The 14834-nt window shown below is 43.7% G+C and overlaps 1 protein-coding gene across 1 annotated transcript in view; it reads right to left on the reverse strand.

Annotated features, from left to right (window-relative positions):
* Positions 1–1011: 1011 nt before the first annotated feature.
* MOCOS (molybdenum cofactor sulfurase) overlaps positions 1012–14834 on the reverse strand; it is a 45582-nt gene continuing 31759 nt past the window's right edge. Inside the window, exons 11-14 of the mRNA XM_077753794.1 lie at positions 11446–11551; positions 7589–7727; positions 2847–2951; positions 1012–1203 (exon numbers count right to left, since the gene is read on the reverse strand). Coding sequence (XP_077609920.1) covers positions 1051–1203; positions 2847–2951; positions 7589–7727; positions 11446–11551 — 503 coding nt within the window. The 3' untranslated portion in view covers positions 1012–1050. The remainder of the gene's footprint in view (positions 1204–2846; positions 2952–7588; positions 7728–11445; positions 11552–14834) is intronic.

Raw genomic sequence — 14834 nt, forward strand, 5'->3', positions numbered from 1 at the left:
AGTGAGCGAGACACGAGGGAAGAGGGGGGAGGTTGCCAGCCTGTGACTTCACTCAACACAAAAATATGCTGCTCAAATCTCCCCGAAGGAATGTGGCCACAACTCAGAAGCCCACCTCCTCTATGTCCACGAGAGGAAAGGGGTACATTCTCATTCTCTCAAGATCACTGGACACAGGCTCCCACCCTCATTACAGAGGGGTTGAGGAGCCCTAGAGAGGCTTTCTGAAGACAAAGCAACTGTGTGGGGAAATGGCAAAATGGAGGTTCAGCATTCCCAGGGAGCTTCATTAAAGATCTCACCCAATTACTTCCATTTATGGAAAGAAATAAGTCACTGGCGGGGCACCTGGGTGGCTCAGTCGGTTAAGCGTCCGACTTTAGCTCAGGTCATGATCTCACGGTTCGTGGGTTCAGGTCCCGCGTTGGGCTCTGACAGCTAGCTCAGAGCCTGGCGCCTGCTTCAGATTCTGTATCTCCCTCTCTCTCTGACCCTCCTCTGCTCACGCTGTCTCTCTCTCTCAGAAATAAATAAAACATTTTTAAAAAATTTTTTTAAAAAAAGTCACCGGGATAAAAGGTACAGCATAGGGAATACAGTCAGTGGTACTGTGATAGTGCTTTACATGGACAGATGGTAGTTACACTTGTCATGAGCATAGTGTAACATATAGACACTGTGAATCCCTATGCTATACACCCAAAACTGACATTGTGTGTCAACTACACTTACGTTTTTAAAAATAGTGATAGAAAAAAGGAGAAAGAGAATTATAACAGGAAAAAACCCTCACCTAATTAAAATTATCATACTTCAAATGCATATGGGAACCTTGCTGGGTGCAGCACAGCTGTGGAAACCACAGAAGCCCCAAAACTGCCCTTGTGAGCTTGACCAGTGCACACGTGGAGAGTGGCAGTCAGCAGGGGCCAACGAGGCTTCCCTCTACCCCAGAGAGAACTCTCCCTGTTCCACTGAGCCATGTGCCAGCCTGAATTAGAGCAGACATAGTTGTAAAAGAGAAATTTTAATTTACACTGAAAATAATTTTTAGGAGATAACATCCTGATGTTTCTCAGAAGCCAGTAGATCCTGGCGTTCTGTGTTTTCTTTCAACACAGGGAGCACCTGAGATCCTACAGACAGGAAAGATGGGGAAGAAAAATCCAAAGACGTATGCATCAGGTACACTCCAAAGTTCACCTGTGAACAAGACAGCAGCAACAACAAGTCAGATTATTTTAGCAGTTGAGATAATTTTGCAAATAATAATGTTCAACTAAAATCAAGTCAGATTGTTAAAGACAGGTACTTGTATGTAGGGGGAACCAAGAATCCCAATTTCAGACAAAGATTCTCATGTAAAATGTTCTTTCTTGACAGTCCCCGCACATCTGTTTTTCTCTTTCCTATATACCCTGAACGTCTGGGAGGAGGGCTGGCATCCTGCTCTGTGCTTCTGATCACTGCCAGGCCAATTTCTGCTCTGTTGCCTGATGTAAAAACTATTTTGTGAAAAGAATAGCAAAATTTTGCATTTTCTTTAATGTGATTTTTTTTTTTTTTTGAGGTGATGGAGGTTNAAAAAAAAGAGCTGTGTGAGTCTATTCAAGGTTTGTCATCAATGCAAGTGAGCCAATAAGAACTCTTTGGAGCCTGTGATGTGCTCCCAGATCTGTTCATTCCTGTGATGACATCAGCTGGACGTCCCATCTTCCAGGACCCAGGCTAGGGGCAGAAGCCAAATTAATTCCTTACGATTTGTGCACGTGTGGGAGAAGGGTTCACAGGAACTTTCTGTATTCTCTTTGCAATTTATCTGTAAATCTACAATTATCCCAAAAATTATCTTAAAAATAAAATAATAAAAAAATAAAAGTTGTGTGCATATGAGAATTACAGTGATTCTAAGATGTACAGTGATTTCCTTCCATGCACCATAGTATTTGTGCACACCCATCCCCTGTCCTCTGGCAACCTGCAAGGTCCTCACACCCTCAGGTGATGCGGCCTGCCTCAGCCAAGCAGACAGACGTGTTAATTCAGTTAATTTTCAAGAAATGTTCCATGCAACCTTGACTGCCTACCTGGCTTCCTAGAATTCTTTGCAAACAAAACCAGAAAGCACTAGTCGGGACATAAATCTTCCTAAAGAATCAATCTATTAGAAATTCAGTTTCTATAATCTGGAATCCACAAAACCAACATCCAGTCATTCTAACCTTCAACCAGATGATTTACAGCCTTCTTAGAGTGAAATTTACTGAATCTCTCTATGCAGCTACTCTATTCACCACAGGGCATTTTACTCTCATAAGACACCTGTAGTGAAGAAAATAATGATCAAGATAATAAAAATCATTTTGCTTATTTACTTCTTATTTAAACCCTGTATCTCTTTGACAAAATTTGAGAGCATCAAAAGTACACATAAGATACCAAAAAGTAAGAAAATGGATGAAAAGGAAAAATAAGATGGTACCACGGATGAGGTCAGAACCTTAATGGTATACGATCCACTTTCGAATGTCTTCACACTTTTAAAAAGTATTCAGTATTAATACTCAGAACTACAGTTCTGGTGCAGATAACAAGCCAGGATCTTAAAATAGGACCTTAGGGGCACCTGGGTGACTCAGTCAGTTAAGCGTCTAACTTGGTTTCAGCTCAAGTCATGATCTCACAGTTTCATAAGTTTGAGCCCCATCAAAGGCTCTGCTTGGGATTCTCTCTCTCTCACTCTCCCTGTCTCTCTCTCTCTCTGCCCCTCCCCCCAAAAAATAAATAAATAAACTTAAAAAAAAAAGGATCTTAAAACAGGTGTCACAGTTTGCAATCATGCTTACTTTTCTCGCGCGACTCTCGGAAAGCTTTTGGAAAACATTTTGGTTTCGCTGCCCAGTTTGCTGGTTGATGCAAATCATCTGGCATCTGTGACAAGGACCTACCACCTAGGAGGAGGTAAGAAGGGAAAAGACAGTGTTGCCATGAAAGTGACCGGACGCTCCTGCTAGGGCCGGGAGGAATCTGGGTCCAGGAGGACTGGCTGTAAGAGGGGGTCTTTGGCCCCACCCACACAGAAATGCCCAGTGCTCTGCTAACCGTAAGGAGCCAGACACTGGCACCTCCTCACATGGGTCCTAAGGAATCTTCTGTGTTTGTTCATCAGCTGAAAGGCTGCTGCTTCCGGGCTTCGTAGAGAAACAAAAGAGTTATGAATCTTGGATGGTTATCAGAGAATCTTGGAGATCCGCCCAGGAAGAAAAGAACTAACTGACTGGAGGGTAAGCTAGGAGAAGATAAACACCCCAGAGCCCAGCCCTGAGTCATCAGAAAGAACCTTACTGTGTCCTTGTCCTTTGACAGACAGAAATTTCACTACTAGGAATTTCCCCTAAGAAAAGAACCACAAACACAGGTTCATGTACAATCTTTCTCACATTATTTGTTAATTGGGGAAATCTGAGAGTATCTTAAACATCAACTAGTAGAGAACAATGGCTATACTACAGGTCTATGAATATATCATGCAGGCATTAAAATTAATCTATAAAGGGTTTTAAATAAAATGGGAAATGTTTATTTTTATAAGTGAAATAAGGAGGAAAGAAAATTATATGTGTATTCATAGACACACACACACACACACACACACACAGCTTCTTAACAGGGATTATCAGGTTGGCCTGCCATGCCCGTGAATTGCTTTAAAGTGAGAAAAATCTCCCCTAAATGTTAACACAAAAAAAGAAAGTATGTAGCCCAGCAGTGACAGGACACTTCTTCTGTTGCACATATTAAAAGGGCAAAGGGCAAAGCATTTGCACATTTGCTCCTCTGCTCACTTATGGCCAAACACCAAGTATGCACTGAAACTAGAAACGAAATCTGGATGAGTCTTGGCTCATGCCTAGCCCTCGCTTGCTGCCTAGTGGGCACTAGACCAGGGGAAATAGAACCTCACTGTAGTACCAAAGTCAAGGCTCCTGGGCCTCCATAAGCAGCTGCGGTGTACCGCACAGGGCTCTGCCCAGCACTTGCCTTGACACTGGGCAGACCTATGACCTCCTCAGGCCTCATCTCATCCAGCCCCTTCGCTTGATGTGGTGAGGATTCCAGACACTACTTCTAGGATGCCGCACCCAGGATTCTTGTCCAGGAGAATGCCCGAGACGGAACAGGACTTCCACAAGATCAGAGCACTAAGCCCTCCAGGACCAAGCACAGAACATGCTACCTTCTCTGCCTAGAATGCTATGATTCCCAGGCCAGGCTCCCTCTGGCCTTGCAGAGCAAGGAGACATGTCCCACAGAAGGGATGTCCCACCAGCCCTGGGCCCGGGCCCCTGCTGCCACCCAACAGACAGCACTTCATGTAAAACTCCTGTCGCTTTGGCAAAAAGACTCATAAAACAGTTTTTCAAACTGGCAGAAGGAAAAATATTTTCCAGAACTTTTTGCAAACACTGAGGCAAAGAAATCAATTTTCTTAAAAAATTTTCGCTTTTTTAAGCGTTTATTCTAGCACTCTTATCCACTGGCATTAAAAAAAAATTGTTTACTAGTGTACTTGTTCTTTGAAAAATAACTCAAACTATACAGAGAAGATTTAAGAATTAAAATAGAAAGCATTCAGGGCACCTGGGTGGCTCAGGTCAGTTAAGCATCTGACCTCAGCTCAGGTCACGATCTCAAGGTTCGTGAGTTTAAGCCCTGCATTGGGCTCTGGGCTGACAGCCCAGAGCCTGGAGCCTGATTCAGGTTCTGTATCTCCTTCTCTCTGCCCCTCCCCCACTTGCACTCTGTCTCTCTCTCTCAAAAATAAATAAACATTTAAAATAAAAACGTTTAAAAAGGATAACACTGAGCAGTGGCCCCCCTCACTGTCTTCAGAGGCAAGTGCTGCTGATGTGGCTCCAGATCTCTCCAGACTGCAGCTCATAGTTGGACACAACCACACATGCACGTGTGCAACACACTCCCGGAGCTCTGAGAGGCCGCGGGGCGTCTTCCCTGACTTCATTACTCCACAATACACACTGGGCACCTCCGTGTCTATACAGAGACTGCCTCATCCTCGGGCTTGCGATTTTCACCATGGCCTTGCATTCCTGTGGCGTGATGTTCTTCGTTGTTCTCTGAAGCCAAGTTCTATTAGCCAGTTTCTAATTCTGTGCTGTTATCAATAATTTTGCAATGAAGTTCTTAATCCACATAACCCTATCTGCTGTTTAAAACTTGGGGGGGGGGGTTTATCTCTCTAAATGAGATTATAAAAGTTTTTATGACTTGATGATACCCAGTGAAAAATGACTTTCCAAAAGAGATGTGCTCAGTCTTCTGGCATTGCAACAGCCTCAGCCTGAGTATTATCATCAGCAAACATCTTTTCAGTGTTTAGTTTTTGCAAGGCACAGTACTAACTATAGTTTACACTTTTTAGTGTTGCACAGGACTATATTGTATGAATCCAGCATAATTTATTTTAAACAATCTCCCTTTTATGGATATTTATGATGGCCTCCAATTTTTCCTCTTTCTAAAAGCATCACAATAAATAAACTTCTGATACAGCTCCGCATACTTGTATGTGTGTATTTTATGGAATAGGTTTCTACAACTGAGATTATGAGGCCAAAGCGCAGTTATATTTTAACTTTTATTAATAAATGTTTATTAAGAACACTGACCTAAAGAAAGCAAAAGATCAGGGCACCTGGGTGGCTCAGTTAGTTAAGCGTTCGACTCCAGCTCAGGTCATGACCTCACAGTTCATGAGTTCAAGCCCCATGTTGGGCTCTGTTCTGACAGCTCAGAGCCTGGAGCCTGCTTTGGATTCTGTGTCTCCCTCTCTCTGCCCCTCCCTCACTCAGGCTCTGTCTCTCTCTCAAAATTAAGTAAATATTTTAAAATTTTTTAATTAAAAAAAAAGAGAGCAAAGCATTTGTAAAGAATCTTACTTGTATTTATGGCCCAGGTACCTGACAAGCTGCACGTGCTGTGTTGCCGGGTGAGTTTCTGACAGTGACAATAAGCTAATTCTAGTTCTTTCTCTTTCCTCTTCCTTCTTTTCTTCCTTTTCTTCTTCCTCCTTCTCTCCATTTATCAAACAGCATGTATTAGTACCTACTCTGTATCAGGCAGGATACATAAGAGCAAGTGTTTTAAAGACACGGCAGGGACAGAGCAACAGGAAATAAGGAAGAGAAGAGTAAGTCAGGATGCAGGGGTGAGGGGGGACAGCAGGAGGGCTGGCTCCAGAGAGAGACCTGTGGGAGTCAATGTCCGGGAGAGAAGAGATTGTTTTTTCAAGGGGGGAAATCTGCCAGGATAAGAGGAAGTTTGGAGACTTCAGTGGATAAAAAAATTCTTTGGGACTTCTTATGTCATGTAATTTAACTGCCCTCCACAACCCCAGACCTCCACCATTCTTCCAGAAAGATTTAAATGATTGCTTGCTACCTTTCTGGATACCACAGTGGTGTTCCTTCCAAGTACAGAGCCAGGACACAAGATAGCCCCATTGTAGACCGTGTATACCAAGATTAATACCACTACTATGAAAATCATTTCCTCCCCCCACTAAAGTACCCAGGACATTCTGTGCAGATGACCCATCCTTCTGTCCCGAGCTATTCTGATCTTTCCTGTCTATTAATTCTCTGGATGGTTATTGAGCACTGACTCTGGGCCAGGACAGTTCTGGGCCCTAGAGGTACAGCAGGAACAAACATACTAGTCCCCACCCTCGTGTGCTCTGAGGGAATAAGCAGGTGCTATGCAGAGTGTGACCTTCCCAAGGAGGTGCCATCTGAGTGTAGACCCTGAGGTGGCTGCAGGAAGAACACACCAGGCGGAAGGGACAGGCTGAGGCAGGAAGCTTGGGATGTTGAGGAAATGGAGAGAAGGGTGGTGTGGCAGGCAGGGGAGGGCTAGTGAGCGCAGATCAGCTGGAGAGGTCGGGGGATCAGGTCTCAGGGGCCCTATTGTGTCCAAGGAAGAATGTAGGTTTTAGCCTAAGGCTTTCTCACATTTTTCAGGCCCACAGCACTGTTTGGGGGGCCCAGAGCCTGGGGAGAGAGGGCAGGGGGTGGCTTTGCCACTCTGACTGTAAGCTCCTCCACCATGGCCAGCAGGGCAGGAAGCCAGAGCGTGGGAAGAAGGTGGAGTGGTGGCCACGGACGCTGAGGGACCACAAGACATCTGGGTTCTCCTCCACCAGCACTAGACAGCAGGGAAGTCCAAGAGGCTTCGGGAGGAGAACATTCCCATGGACACAAGTATTCTAAGAAAACAGAGTTCAAGCCTAAACATAATGATGAGGTGGAGGCAGCGCTGAGCCCTGATCACCTGTATGAGCACTTTCTGCCCCATGGGCAGCTGACTGCTGCCACCCTCATGGGGAATAAGAGATGGATCCTTGCAAGGGGAGTCCCAGAATGCAGATGTCACAGCCCTCTGGCCGAGGCTTTGCGGGTCAGAGTCAAAGACAGAAAGGGGACTCCCAGCTGCCACCATCCTGGCCACAGACGGAGGTCAGGCTCCATCGACAACCCTTGAGGGAGGATAACTGAACTCCCCGACTCACCTGGAAACGCAAGGAACCGATTGAAATCTCATCCCACGTCTCTTCTTCAAAAGCCCTTGTTCCATTGGTAATAATATTGGCCCGGAAACGTGAGATGAGTTCTTTCGTTGGGAATAATTCCTCCTCTCCATGCTCATCACTGTTTAAAGACATACCAAAAGGGGAGACGTGGGAAGGGGAGATAATGGAGCTGTTGTAATTCTTCAACATTTTTAGCCCTTCATGCCTGACTTCATCAACTGTACTCAGGCCTGAGCCTAGATGATCAGAACCAGTTTCTGCCATGAGTGTAAGGCCAACAGACACCCATCTGTTAGGCAGACGTTGATGGTGTTCTGTGGGGGATGGTCCCATCTCTGTGGACAGGCCCATAAGAGGCAGTGCAGGGTGAGTAGACCTTAGCTGAAGAGATAAAGAACTCTGGAAACCAAGTGAACAGGGGTCAAGTGAACAAACTGCTATGAAAATACCAGTTCTATATGGTGTGTCTGGACAAGGCGTTTAAGGAGTGTCAACAGGCTTAACTACCAAGAACCTAAAATGTTCCAAGGGCTCATACTTTTTTTTTGGATCTGAGAACACCATAAAGCAACAACGTGTGCATACCGGAGGTTTTAGTATGTATTTCCCACAGAGAACAGACTGGTGGCTACCAGAGGCGGGGGTGGGAGTGGGCAAAATGGGTGAAAGGGGTCAAAAGGTACAAACTTCCAGTTATAAAATAAAGACATCATGGGGATGTAATGTACAGGCGTGATGACTATAGCTGTTAATACTCTACTGCACATTTAAAAGTTGCTAAGATAGTACATCTTATAAGTTCTCATCACAAGAAAAAAATTTGTAACTATATACGGTGACAGATGTTAACCAGACTTATTGTGGTGATTGTTTCTCAATATGTACAGATAACAAATCATGCTATTGTACACCTGAAACTAATAAAATGCTGTATGTCAATTATATCTCCATAAAACAAATTTACTTCGTAACTTCTGTACTGTTTGCAGTTTTAATGAGCATGCACCATTTTTGTAATTCTTGTTTAAGATTTTTGTTTACTGCCGTGAGGTGCTATAAAATGACTCTTGGCACCTCCGTGCACCAAAGGGGAAAAGCACTAAAAATAAAGCATCTGAAAACTTCAACAAAAAAAAAAAACACACTGTGTGATCCTGTTGTGTTGGGTTCAAGAACAGGCAAAACTATGGATGGTGAAAAAAGTCAAAACAGCGGTGATCTGTGGTAGGACTGACTAACAGGGCATATGAGGAACATTTCTGGTGTACTAGAATGTTCTCTAATTGATCTGGACAGTGGTATATGTATAGATATATGTAAAAAGTAATTGTCCCAACGTACGCCTGGAATTTTCCCTGAAAACAGAACTGAAAAGCTCTGGTACAGGATAAGTCTGTAATATCCCAAACCCCCTCCAAGTAGGGACCGGTGTGTGAAAAGCCAGGACCAGGATAACCAAGCCTGATTTCAGCACTATGTGCAACTCCCACAAGCAAGGAGAACTAGAGTTTCTTCATCTGAAATGAGAGGGCTAGCACTTTCCAGTCCTAAAATCCTTTGATCCTGGATTTGTCCTCCGAGTTACATATGTTCCCTTTGCGCTTCGTAAAAGGGAAAGTTTTATGTTCAAAAAATATTATGCTCATCACCAGGGAAATAAACATCAAAACTACAGTGAGGTATCACCTCGTACCAGTTGGAATGGCTAAAATTAACAACTCAGGCAACAACAGGCGTTGGCAAGGATGCAGAGGAAGGGGAACCCTTTTGCACCGCTGGTGGGAATGCAAACTGCAGATTGCAGCCACTCTGGAAAACAGTATGGAGGTTTCTCAGAAAACTAAAAATAATAGAAGCACCCTACGACCCAGCAATTGCACTACCTGGTATTTATCCAAGGGATACAGGTGTACTGTTTCGAAGGGACACACACACCCCAATGTTTATAGCAGTGCTATCGACAATAGCCAAAGTATGGAAAGAGCCCAAATGCCTATCAACAAATGAATGGATAAGAAGATGTGAGGGGCACCTGGGTGGCTCAGTTGGTTAAGTGTCCGACTTCAGCTCAGGTCATGAACTCACGATTCGTGGGTTCAAGCCCCACCTCAGGCTCTGTGCTGACAGCTAGCTCAGAGCCTGGAGCCTGTCTTTGGATTCTGTATCTCTCTCTCTCTGACCCTCCCCTGCTCACGCTGTCTCTCTCTGACTCTCAAAAATTTTAAAAAAGCATTAAAAAAAAAAAAGATGTGGCATTATATACAATGGAATATTACCCGGCAATCAAAAAGAATGAAATGTTGCCATCTGCAAGACGGAACAATGCAGATGGAACTAGAGGGTTTTGCTAAGTGAAATTGGAGAAAGACAAATATCATGACTCCACTCATGTGGACTTTAAGACACAAAACAGATAAACATAAGAGAAAGGAAGCAAAAATAATAGAAACAACAGGAAGGGGGACAAAACATAAGAGACTCTTAAATATAGAGAGCAAACTGAGGGTTGCTGGAGGGGTTGTGGGTCGGGATGGGCTAAATGGGTGAGGGTCATTAAGGAGGACACTTGCTGGGAGGAGCACTGGCTGTTATATGTAGGGGATGAATCAGGGGATTCTACTCCTGAAATCATTATTGCACTAGATGCTAATTAACTGGGATGTAAACTAAAAAAAAAAAAGATACTATCATCAACATATGCATTATAGAGTCCATCAAATTTGAAAGTAGAACAAAGATACTGCAACCACAGCCCCCCAGAGGCCCTCCCAGGTATGAGGCACAGGTTGGTCCACTTACCTGTCACACCCACTCCCTGCTTAGCAGCCCTGCATTAAGCCACCCTGTAGGAAACATGGTCCCCTCCTGGGAGGAACCAGGATTGCAGCAAGCTGGTCTCCACCTCCTATTTCCCTCACCAAGAACCCCAGAAAACCACTGACCTGCTCTCCCCAGGGCTCTGGCTACCTGAGGAGGTGCCAGGATAGTTCTGTGAACTCCCAGGGACCATGAAGCTGCATCATGCTTACATACCCAAGGAGGGCGAGCGAGGCCATGGCCAGGGAACTCTGTTGTATGTTTTTGCCAATGACTATAAACAGGAATCATTACAAACAGTCCATCTTTGTCATTTTTATTAAGCTACATTTGTACATGTTTCTGAGTACACACACATGTGCCCGAGACCACAAGGCACGTGAGAGTCACAGGATCCCTGGCTCATGGTGACAGCCTTGTGCACACCTCTCCTAGTCTGTGCACTGGGAATAAGCAGCCAGTCGCAGCTCTCACATAACAGTGGGGCAGGTTTTTTTGCTCTAACTGTCTGATTACCGTGGGACTTCAATTTCCTCTAAATACAATGAAGGGGGTTGAACTAACTCTTTCTGGAGGTGACCTGCTAATACGTCAGGGCCCTTGGAAGCACCTTGGGTGGAAGTGAGCAGCCAGCTCTGTCTGCTGATACAAACAAATAATATCTATAGTTAAAACTTTAAAGCTTTCATAACTACCCTTCTTTTCACTCAAAATGACTGTAGAAGTAGGGCAAGGCTCCTAGGGGACAGGGGGCAGGTGGGGGTGCGGGCAACAAAATTGGGTCAAGTTCAATTCAATTAAAGCAAATGCTAAGAAATGGAATGATTAAAAATGACAGTTGGGGTTCACTAAGCATCATGAAGTCATCAAGAGAGATGTGGGAACTGGACCCAAAAGGCTTTGTAACTTCTCGGTGCCTCCGTCGCTCACCTAGACTCCATGACCCCCCAGGCAGGCGCCAGGCTAAACCTGGTCAAGTGGTTACACCTACCTGCTATTCCCTAGGCAGAGGATCTTACCTGGACTTTAACTGCTGCTGAAGCTCCAAAACACTGGATGTGTTTATCAGCAAATACTGTGCTTCGTTCACCAGAGAAAGGGTGGCTGTTGAACCAGAAGACTGATCTAAAAGGGCTNTATATAATAATGTATTTATACATATTCTATAATAAATATACATATTATAATATATTATATATTTATATATATAAATTACTCAGCCATAAAAGAATAATGAAATCTTGCCATTTTTGACAACATGAATAGACCCTGAGGACATTACACTAAATGAAATAAGTCAGACAGAAATGCCATATGACTTCACTTATATGTGGAATCCGAAACAAACAAAACAAAACAAAACAAAACAAAACAAAACAAAACAAAACAAGCTCACAGACACAGAGAACAGACTGGTGGTTAACAGACGCAGGGGGTGGGGGCAGGCAAGATGGATACAAGATGGAGTCAAAAGACACAAGCTTCAGTTATAAAATAAATACATCATGAGGATGTAATGCACACCATGGTGACTATAGTTAATACCACTGTACCGCATATTTGAAAGTTGCTAAGAGAGTAAATCTTAAAAGTTCTCAACACAAGAAAAAATTAACTGTGTGTGGTGACAGATGTTAACCAGATTTATTGTGGTGACCATTTCTCAATACATACAAACACCAAATCATTATGCTGTACCTCTGAAAGTAATACAGTGTTATATGTCATGTATACCTCGATAAAATGTTTAAATAAATGAAAAAGAATTGCTTTCTTGGAATACAAATGAATCCTGCTTCCATTAACTTGCATTTTTAAAAAGTAGAGAATATATCTTTGAGGGGAAAAAAAAATGGTGCCCTGGAAATAATAAAAATGTTCTAAGCATTGCTCAAACCTCTCAGAAACAGAAAGAAAATGAGCTGTTAATACTCTGTTAATACTCTGGAAAAAGAATAATAATAAAATGCTGAAGTGAAATTGTCCCGTCAAAGAAGACCTGGAGGCAACATTTAGAGAAGTAGAAATGAGAGGGAGGCAGGGATAGGGAGCTTCCCCAAGATGGTGGAAAGAGGGTCCTTGATGAGGACCACAGACCAGGGAAGATCTGAGTCCAGTCAGGGAAAGCTGTCTTTTGTCCTTAGACAAGTGTGTGATATTGACTTTAGAAATAAATAATACAAGTTTTAAACTACTGGAAGGGAAAAAATCTAGTGAAAGAAAATCTCAAGGGCACCCAGAACTGCTAGCACCTTCTGTCAGACCATTCGTTGGGAGGCCATCTCTGTCTTTGCGGGAGATTTTGAGAAAGGGGATCAGCTGGGCCAAAGCCTACAGAGGTGTCTCCAAACCAAGGGTCTGAGACCCAGTGTACACAAGAATGGATACTTTTAAGAGAATTGCTTTTCAGATCCGCTACTTCCAAATGTTCTTTATGCTAAAATGGCCCTGTCAGAGGCGGGAGAGGGATTCCAGCCCCTTCAGCAAAGGCCCTTCTTGCACTTCCCAGAAGAAAGCCTCGCCTTTCCCAAGGCACATTGCCACGGGAGGCTAAAACTCCAGGGTGGAAAACAAAAGCCCCATTCAAAGCCCCGGAGTGTGTGCTGAGAAAATACAAACCTCTAAAGCTTGGGTGAATGGGCCTCCCCTAGGTCAGATAGGATCCCATTCCTCACTATACACAAAACAGCTCAACCTAATTAAGCGGCCACATGACAGATGATTAAAGTCATCATAATGTTAGATCTCAGGGCTTTGGTCATGTGCCTCAGATGAAAGGTTTGAGTGACAGTGCATTAACCAAATTCCTTTAGTCCCCAGCTTTTTAGTGACTTAAATAGGGTTCTCCAGCAAAGAATCCATACTGAGCATGGGCTATTCTGGTCACAGGTCACATTTATTCATNTTCTCTTTATGTTTATTAACCATTTTTCAAAATGTATAATATACTTTTGTTGCTTGATAAACTGTGTACCATTAAAGAGGAACTCAACCAAAAGGATCTCCTAACACGTAGACTCTTGATCACAGTAAACTTGAAAAATATGTATACATTTCAATTTACATATAATTGTAGTTTCAGATAAATATGGTAGAGTGAACAAAGAAAGATTTTCAAGCATAAAATATATAACACTAAAATAAAATTCTGTCATGGAAGTGGACTGGAAATATAAGTTGAAGAAGGAAAAGGAAAGAAATAAAATACTTGACCATTAAAAGACAGTTTATCTACCTATCTATCTAACTATATCTATATATTAGTGAATATTCTTGAAAACCAAACCACTAAGTATTGAGATTCCACTGGCCAATTTAGATGACAATGTAAATAATGTAGCTTTATGGGGGGGGGGGTTAATGTTTATTTTTGAGAGAGATAGAGAGACACAGTGTGAGCAAGGGAGAGACAGAGAGAGAGGGAGACACAGAACCTGGAGCAGGCTCCAGGCTCTGAGTTATTAGCACAGACCCCAATGCGAGGCTCAAACTCACAAATCATCAGATCATGACCTGAACTAAAGTTGGACGCTTAACTGACTGAGCCACCCAGATGCCCCTAAATAATGTAGCCTTAAAAAGGCTCCTATCAGGTATACCAACCTAAAAATATTCAAAGACCAGTGGCCTAGACCATCAGAGACCTCTCTTCCATAAAAGGCATCCTTGAAGTATAATATTCTCAAGCTGACGCTCCCTGATATTGCATCATGCAAGAAACAAACTCCTCTCTGCACCTACCTTTGCCTCACCCAGGTCCCCATCTCCCACAAGGACAGTCACTGACACCTTCTCCCTGGCCCCTGTGCCCTCCTCACCTCCATCTCTGATGCAGCCTCCACATGGCATCAAGAGTATCTTTCTAACACATGTGGCACCACGAAACTCATCAGCTTAGAGCTTTCAATGAGTGCCCCCAACCACAGGTAGCACTTACTGACTCCTCAGCCAAACATTCATCCTTTCTCCCCATCTCTCCCCCATGGCTCCCCTCCCACATTCAACCCTCCTAAACACCTCTCTGGGCCCATCAAATGCCAAGACCTGCCATACTGCTCCCCACCTCTCCCTGCCTAGAAAACTCCTGCTCTCATATTAAGACACAGCTCCAAAGTCATCTCCCTGAAGCCATCTGTGACTCACTCACTGTGTAGAAGATACCTCCCCCTCAACCCATGCCCTTTGCATAGACCTTTATTGTGACCTTTATATTAGTGTCACTATCTACTGGTAGGTCGTTGCCTCTAAACTTAGATCTTGAAGGACCACAACCATTGCTTTGTAATCTCAGCAAGCATCCTGAGGACCCAGCTGAGCCCAAGGAGACAGCAGGCACTAGGAATGATTGGACCTTACTCTATCAACTCATTTAGATGGTGGCCCCGGACCTGTCGAGCCCCACTCCTTG

The sequence above is a fragment of the Crocuta crocuta genome, unplaced genomic scaffold, assembly GCF_008692635.1.
Source record: "Crocuta crocuta isolate KB4526 unplaced genomic scaffold, BGI_CrCroc_1.0 scaffold231, whole genome shotgun sequence".
Taxonomy (NCBI): domain Eukaryota; kingdom Metazoa; phylum Chordata; class Mammalia; order Carnivora; family Hyaenidae; genus Crocuta; species Crocuta crocuta.